The sequence below is a fragment of the Pyxicephalus adspersus genome, chromosome 8, assembly GCF_032062135.1.
Source record: "Pyxicephalus adspersus chromosome 8, UCB_Pads_2.0, whole genome shotgun sequence".
NCBI classification, from domain to species: Eukaryota; Metazoa; Chordata; class Amphibia; order Anura; family Pyxicephalidae; genus Pyxicephalus; species Pyxicephalus adspersus.
In genome coordinates this window covers 44,041,115-44,049,342 of record NC_092865.1, presented here as the reverse complement: position 1 = coordinate 44,049,342, position 8,228 = coordinate 44,041,115, and the positions used below count along the sequence as shown (strand labels likewise).

Below are 8,228 nucleotides of genomic sequence, written 5' to 3'. Positions count from 1 at the left end.
CATATGGAGACTGATAACTGGGGTAGGTGACATATGGAGACTGACAACTGGGGTAGGTGACATATGGAGACTGAAAACTGGGGTACGTAACATATGGAGACCTATAACTTGGGTAGGTAACATATGGAGTCAGATAACTAGGGTAAGTGACATATGGAGACTCATAACTGGGGTAGGTGACATATGGAGACTGATAACTGGGGTAGGTGACATATGGAGACTGATAACTGGGGTGGGTAACCTATGGAGACTGATAACTGGGGTGGGTAACCTATGGAGACTGATAACTGGGCTGGGTAACATATGGAGACTAATAACTGGTGTAGGTGGCATATGGTAATTGGCACCAGTGGTACTTAATAAACAATTGCTCCTATAAAGGAGAATGAAGGGCTATCATAGAGTGACAGCTGATACTGTATTAGAATATAGGTGAATCTGATGGGTCATTTTCATGGTTCAATGCTCTGTTTTCTGGTCTCCCAGGTTTACTGTTTCTAATAGGAGTGTTGGGTTGGGAATGAGGTTGAATACTCCACTATCATGTCTGTAAAAGTATTTGTGTACAATCTATTAAGCACCAATTATCTATATTCAGGGTTTGCATCGCAAGCTATCCATGTGTGGCAAATTCCAGTGATATCGGCAGTAGGGGGCAGTTCCGTCACCTTACCTTGTGTCTACAACATCAGTAGTGAGCAGGAAGCCACCATTGGGTCCTACAAGTGGTACAAACACCTGCTACATACTGGGATGGAGATCTCAAACAGCAAGGAATTAATTGGTCGAATCTCCAGAACCGCAACAGATCAATTCATCGAAAGACGTTCAGCCTCCATTATCCTACACAGGGTTGGATCTTCAGATTCTGGAATCTATTACTGTGAGGTTATCTTCCAGATTGGTGGCGATGTCACTGCACATGGAAATGGGACATTCCTTAATGTGACAGGTGGGATAATCTATTGGAAGGGGTTTTCTGTTGAGGGGTTCTGTGTCACTTATCTGTATAGGTCTAGTGTCACCTGTGTAAAGGAGGAGGCCCTGTAACACCTGTGCATGGGAGAGTTCCCATGTCACCTGTTTATAGTGGGAGCTTCTATGTCGATTGTGTATAGGGGGAGGTCTCATGTCACCTGTGCACAGGTGGAGGTCCTATATCAAATGGGTATAGGAGAAGGTCCTATGTCAACTATGTATAGAAGAAGGTTTTGGGTCACCTGTGTAAAGAAGGAGGTCCTGGGTCACATATCTCCAAGGGGAGGTCCTATGTTAAATATGTGCATGTAGAGGTCCTGGTCATATGTGTATAAGTGGAGGTCCTGGATCACCCATGTCTATGTAGTGGGCCTATGTCATCCATGTAAAGGGGGAGGTATTGGGTCACCTGTGGGGAAGTCCTATGTCACCTGTGTATAAGGGAAAGTCCTGGGTTATCTATGTATAGGGGGAGGTCCTAGGTCCCCTGTGTATAAGGGGAGGTCTTGAGTCAGCTGTGTAGAGGGGTACTGGGTCACCCATGTCCAGGTAGTGGTCCTATGTCATCTGTGTATAGGGGGAGGTAATGGGTCACCTGTGTATATCGGTAAAAGTTTTTTGCCACCTGTGTAAACGAGAACGCCCTATATCACCTGTATAAGGGGGAAACCTGAGTCACCTGTGTATAAGGGGAGGTCCTTGGTCATTTGTGTATGGGGCAGGTCCAGGGTCACTTGTGTATAGTAGGAGGACATATGTCACCTGTGTATAGGGGGAGGTCCTATGTCACCTGTGCATGGGGGGAGGTCCTGGGTCACCTATGTATAAGAGGAGGTCCTTGGTCATCTGTGTATATGAGGAGGTACTGAGTCACCCATGTCCAGGTAGTGGTCCTATATCATCTGTGTATGGGGGGGGGGGTCCTTGGTCATCTGTGTATAGGAGAGGTCCTATGTCATCTGTGTATAGGGGGAGGTGCTATGTCACCTTTCTATAGGGGGAGGTGCTATGTCACCTGTGTATAAGTGGAGGTCCTATGTCACCTGTGTATAGGGGGAGATGCTATGTCTCCTGTGTATAGGTGGAGGTCCAATGTCACCTGTGTATAAGTGGAGGTGCTATGCCACCTGTGTATAGGGGTTCTGGGTCACCCATGTTCAGGTAGTAGTCCTATGTTTCTGTTTAAAGGGGGAGGTTCTGGGTCACCTGTGTATAGAGGAAGGTCTTTTGTCACCCTTTAGAGGGGGAGGTCTTGGGTCACCTGTGTAAAGGGGGGGTTCTAAGTCACCTGTGTATATGGGGAGGTACTGAATCACTCATGTACCGGTAGTGGTCCTATTTCATCTGTGTATAGGGGGGTGTCCTTGGTCATCTGTGTTTAGGAGAGGTCCTATGTCATCTGTGTATAGGGGGAGGTCCTATGTCACCCGTGTATAGGTAGAAGTTCTATGTCTCCTGTGTATAGGTGGAGGTCCTATGTCACCTGTGTATAGGGGGAGGTCCTATGTCACCTGTGTATAGGGGTTCTGGGTCACCCATGTTCAGGTAGTGGTTCTATGTTTTCTGTGTATATGGGGAGGTTCTGGGTCACCTGTGTATAAGGGAAGGTCTTTTGTCACCTGTGTATAGAGGGAATCTTGGATCACCTATGTATAGGGGAGGTCCTATGTCACCTGTGTACAGGGGGAGGTACTGGGTCCCCAGTGTATAAGGGGAGGTTGTGTGATACCCCCGCCTTAGTTCAGTTTAGGAAAGGAGGCAATGAAGAGGTCAGATCTGAGAACCTTCTGTAGGTCCTTTATTAGATTTCAGTTTGTGGTGCTCATACATTCACCCAGCTAGGCCACGGCCCTCATTGTCACTGTGCTAGAGGGGAGGAATTGTCTCCATGATGATCTGCATATAGTGAGCCCTGTATGAGCTGTATTCATCCAATGGCAGATCAATGCCTATACGTTTAGCCTTCCTTCTATCAGGTGATATAAGAATGTACTTTATACAGCACTGTGTAATATGTCGGCGCTATATAAATGCAAAATTAATATCAGGTGACGTGACAACTCTCAGGTCTGTAGGTTAGAAATGAATTAGAAGGAAATGTGGAGCTTAGGGCAGTAAATAGTTCTGTGATGGAACTCATCCTGGCCATGATACCCCCCTCCCCCCTTATTCGGGGCAGGAAGTCAGATGGACAGGTGCTCATAATGGACAGGGAAGTGAGACAGAAATATGGAACAAGCACGGAATATATCAGGAAGCGACACAATGAAATACAGAAATGATTCCATTATTAATAAACACTTTCATTTCTGGGAACAGCCTGACATGAGGGAGGGAAATAAAACAGAATGACACCACAATGTTCAAAGTGCAGTAACCAATAGCAACCTATCTGCTGTTCTGAACATCCTGGTGAGTGGAGATGTATATGAGTGATTGGACATGACAGGTTCTCTTTGATGAGATGCTTCTATATTCTTAGCTAACTTGGACCTATGTTCCAGGATTCGTGGGATTCTTGGATAATCCATGGCCCAGAAATGTTTCAAATTGCAGCTGTTCCAGTAAGTAAAAACTTTCCATGTAACTTAGACCCTTAAGTGACGATGGATCCTTCCAGGGATGATAAGGAGAAAATAAATCCATTCTGTATGTATGAAGTGTAACCCTAAGGAAATAACCAATTATCTTCCCTGATTCTTACCTGTTCCTGCCTTGCAGCTACTGGGAGTGTCAGTGGGAGGGGCTTCCTGCTACAGTCACATGATCCATTCCAATGAAGCATTGAACCACTAGGAGCAGCAGTGAGTGGGTCATTTATGGGGGTGGCAGTTGGTGCTCACAGCACCCCAAGGTTGGCAAGGAAGCAATGGATGACTTTTTGGTAAAAGTTTTATGAATTAGATGGCTTTTGAATGAAATAGAAATGGCTGTGTTCAGAAAATGACATCACAAAGTGACTTGTGTAGCAGGAATTTGAGCTTTAGTGACAGAGTTCTCCTTTTCCCAACTAATTATGAAAAATGAAAACAAAAACTTATTGCCTTCATTGCACACAATGCCCACAAATACCAACCCTATCCTCACCACCAGAGTCAGCACCATCAATGCTAACTCTATCATCACAACCACAGACTGGGAATCCCCCCTTATATATGGCCCTCATATGAGGATGATAGGGGCTGTAATGGGGTCTTGGCAACTGTTCAGGTCCCTCTGATCTCCTCCCATCTAATGATCGGTCCATGACGTCCCTTTGGTTCCATTGTCAGATTTTTAGATAGAAGTCAGTTGTTGTGCATCACTGAGCCATCAGGTGGACCAATCAGGGGAGGAATTTGGCCAATTTTGGGGTCCCCATGTTGTGTAGGAAATCAATTGTATAGAATATGCAGGAACTCCAATCCAGAGACAAATCGCAGGGTTATTGGCAGATTTACAGAGCAATCGCACAGTGATGTCAAATCAGATTCACTTAATCGCATTCAGTGAATCTATTCCATATAAACGAGCTTAGGACATAAATATTAAATAATATTTACAACACTGAGGAAGGTTCTGATTGGTTAGTTAAACTGATAAGAGGTATTATAAATAAAAAGTTTGGAATTCATAGAGGGGTCATTATGAGATGGAAAGTTAATTAAGTGAATAGATCTTCAGAGAGCATTCAAAGCTCCCAATTAAAGCTTCAGGAATCCAATAAACTGTTACTTCCAATGACTTCTCCTCCCTATAATGTAAAATAATCTGCTGTACATTGTAAGCAGCTTGGAATTGTGCACAGGTGATGAATATAGAGGTGAATATATGTAAATTCACATACTCACGATGGTAATTTTATATTTTTATGTTTACAGACATTTCACAGAAGGGACACAACATCTGCATCGTGCTGAAGGTTGTGGGATTCGTGGTGACTTTACTGACTGCCCTCATCAGCTATCTGTGTGCCAGAATGGGTGAGTGCCAGGAGGGGGCGACACCCCGTGACCGAGTTCTGTGTCATGTGAGATTCTATCTATGATTGTATGGGGGGGGTGCATCATCATCTCCAACAGCTGCTACTGTGCCCTGACCGAGAACCCGCTCAGCTGATATAAGGGTGAAGGGCCACAGAAAGCGCATAGAGATGACACAGCTCAGGGTGCTGGGGCCCTCCGATGATGAATTGTAATGGCTGCGGTCATATAGAATGCTGATGTCATCCTCCATCTTCCCACAGGTCACTGACTCCACAGCCCAAATTCCGGTGACACCTATAATCCGACTGCCAGCAATGGTCCATACAGCCCACAAACTACATCCAACATACCAACCTGGTCAACGTTCAGCACTGGAAATATCGCCTTCCTATACTGGAGTGTGTGCATTACCATAAACACCCCAATATACCAGGTACAACCTCAAGAGGACAAACCTGGAAGTTGATTGGCTACTGGGATTGGCACATAAAAGGCTATCAGCCACTGATCCTAAGGTCAGTGGGTGGGGCCCTCATCATTTGCCAAGTCCCACCCTGAGGGCCACGGGCCCATTCTCAACACTCAGGGCCAATACACAAGATGGAGCTATATGTTTGGAGATGGATAAAATGGGAGGTGCAGCTTCCATCGAAACCCAATCACACACAAGATGGGGATGTGTCAGCAATTCCCTGTATTTCTTATGCTGACAATCTGGGTGGAGCTCTGGGGAAAATTTGTATAGCTCCACCTATCTGCAGGCATGGCCCACCTTTGGCAGGTAGTGAAAAACTCCCAGTGCAGCTGTATGTGACACCAGCAGAAGGTTTCTGGTTTTTGTGTTTTGTAAAAAAGTGACAATAAAATGAAATCTAAAAATGTATCTAAAGCTCACCCACAATAAAACATGTTAATAAAGAGAAGAAACTCAGGGAGAGGAGGGGGTAAAACCCGGGAAAAACTTTATTTAGAAAACAAATGATTGAAAAACGTGATAAATAACATCATGTGAAGATAAATAAAAGAAAAAAAAGCGGCAGCCTGACCCCAGAGATAGGATCTCAACATTCTATGGGGGAAGGGGGATAGGTGACCCCGGAGTTTGGAAACAGACAATAAGCATAGGAGTGTGAATCCAGCGTCTCATCCATCTCAGAACATGGCCGTCTGCAGCTCTCGTTTAAACATCCCCTCGAAGTTCAGGTCGGCCCCCATCAGGTCCTCCTCCAAGTCCTCCAATGCCCACTGATGATCTGTCAGTTCCAGGGCTTCCCATTCCGTCTGGAGAAAGGGGTGACACCAGGAAGAATAAAACATGGAGTGCCTTCAGCAGGGTGCAGCATACGGGGTGTGGTGAGTGGTGCAGGGTGCAGAATACGGAGTGTAGTGGGAGGTGCAGGGTGCAGCATATGGGTGGCAGTGGCTGGTGGAGGGTGTAGTATACAGGGTGTGGTGTGGTGGGCTGTGCAGGGTGTAGTATATGGAGTGTAGTGGGCGGTGCAGAATGGTGAATAAGGAGGACGGTGATGACAGACATCAAAGTCTTCCTTTTACCTTAAATGCCTTGTTGGTATCAGCCGGCATTGCCATGGCAGCTCCGGTCATCTGTTCCTGCATGACACGGGATTGGTCAGCAGCTGTAACACCAAAGACACCAATTATTAAAGAGACCCAGGACAATAGTCAGGTTGTTGGTGAATGGGAGAGACAGTCAGAAGACTGAATTTCGGGGGGGGGGGGGGGGATGCAGTCAGGCGGTTGGTGGGTGGGAAAGTCAGGTGATTTGGCTGGGGAGGGGACACAATCTCACCATTATCCTGTCCAAGAATCAGCGAGTAGATGCTTCTTAAGCCAAAAACATTTAGGAAGTACCAGGAAGCGGAGCTCACCCTGGGGACACAAAGAGGAGGAGTCATAACAAGCCAACACCCAGAAACTAAGCAGAGCGCAGGAAACAATCCGTTATCATCTTAGCCTATCTCTTGTCAGGTTCCCATTTTTTGATGCCTGCATAGTTCTGGAGTTTTCCTAGTTTTCTTCAGATCCTGGCTGGTGAGTGCGGTGTTCTTATACAAGTCATAGGAAACCTGCATAAACCAGGTCAACTGCAGGTCACTGCCCTGGATGTGTTATTGAGCTTCATAAACAATGTTCTTTTTATAACACAACAGGTGGATAGACAACATGAAAGAGCAGGAAGCGCCACCTGCTGGATGGATATTAGAATTCATATTATTCATATAGAATCTCAGGTTTACTTCCAGAGACTGAAGGCAGAACTACAACCCTCCCAGTGTTTGTAGATTGCCCCTCCACCAGCCTATAAATAGCACTCTACTCCCAGCATACCAGCACCAAAGCCACCTCTCTATCCGGATCTCTTACCACGAGGCGTCCAAAGAAAGCAGCTCAATTCCCTGCTGTAGCATCGGCTTGAAGCGCAGAGTCAGTGGAAAGGGGACCTTGGCTAAAATACAAAGATAGGAAGGGGAACAGTCATCATCATCATCATCACCTCCCCCACCCCCCAATCATCATCACCGCCCTTATTATCATCAGCCCCCACAATCCCCATTATCACCCCCACAACCCCACTTTCCAGGGGGCGACCCTTACTTGTCACAAACCCTGAGAAGGTCATGTTGATCCATCCGCCGATGAGGATCATGGGAAGTACGTTGGTGACGTTCCCCTTCATCATATCAGTCAGCATAGTGGGATCTAGAACACATGGTCACATGGTGTTAGGGGGTGCACACTATCAGAGGGGTGCACGAGGCATAACTGTGACATCACAATCCCCACCTGTCATTGGCGAAGGCGGCACCACTTTCCTCTTCGTCTTTTTGAAGAATCCGTCCTCTGCGTTGTTGAAGTAAAATTTCCTCATTAGGAAAGACTGAAAACAGAGAAGAAAGTGAGGACTGAGAACTCCCAGAATCCTCCACAGTCTGCACTGCACTCCCATTGGTTCATACCTGCTTGGGAATGTATTTGCCATTTTCTCGGAGAACTCTGCTGCGGATTAGAACCTGACTGGAAGAGAAGAGAGAAGACAACCATGAGGGGAGGACAACCATGAGAGGAATCACCATGAGGGGACAATCATGGACCGATTGGAGGTCCATTATAGAACAAACAAGAGGGAAGAGCAGGGAATTCTGGGTAGATACAGGTTCCAGTATGACAGAAAAGAAACTTCAGGGGAATACAGAAAGCAGTATGATGGGGAAGGGTTTTCAGGGGGGTACAGGGAGCAGTATGATGGGGAAGGGTTTTCAGGGG

General features: G+C 46.2%; 2 protein-coding genes across 5 annotated transcripts in view; one reads left to right on the top strand and one right to left on the bottom strand.

The window, feature by feature from the left end:
• The window catches only part of LOC140336861 (natural cytotoxicity triggering receptor 3-like), an 8,641-nt gene extending 2,815 nt beyond the window's left edge, over nt 1-5,826 (top strand). The window contains exons 2-5 of one of the 3 annotated variants that reach the window (XM_072420264.1): nt 599-952; nt 3,483-3,542; nt 4,839-4,940; nt 5,204-5,826. In XM_072420264.1, coding sequence (XP_072276365.1) covers nt 599-952; nt 3,483-3,542; nt 4,839-4,940; nt 5,204-5,211 — 524 coding nt within the window. In that variant the 3' untranslated portion in view covers nt 5,212-5,826. Of the gene's footprint in view, nt 1-598; nt 953-3,298; nt 3,391-3,482; nt 3,543-4,838; nt 4,941-5,203 lie in introns of those variants that run through there. The other 2 variants (XR_011921950.1, XM_072420265.1) reach the window with 2 other exon arrangements.
• Nucleotides 5,827-5,878: 52 nt separating this feature from the next.
• Nucleotides 5,879-8,228, bottom strand: part of EMC3 (ER membrane protein complex subunit 3) — a 4,265-nt gene continuing 1,915 nt past the window's right edge. For both annotated transcript variants that reach the window (XM_072420263.1, XM_072420262.1), the window contains exons 3-9: nt 7,922-7,979; nt 7,749-7,842; nt 7,560-7,664; nt 7,329-7,410; nt 6,754-6,833; nt 6,498-6,580; nt 5,879-6,224 (exon numbers count right to left, since the gene is read on the bottom strand). In XM_072420263.1, the coding sequence (XP_072276364.1) occupies nt 6,096-6,224; nt 6,498-6,580; nt 6,754-6,833; nt 7,329-7,410; nt 7,560-7,664; nt 7,749-7,842; nt 7,922-7,979 (631 nt within the window). In that variant the 3' untranslated portion in view covers nt 5,879-6,095. The remainder of the gene's footprint in view (nt 6,225-6,497; nt 6,581-6,753; nt 6,834-7,328; nt 7,411-7,559; nt 7,665-7,748; nt 7,843-7,921; nt 7,980-8,228) is intronic.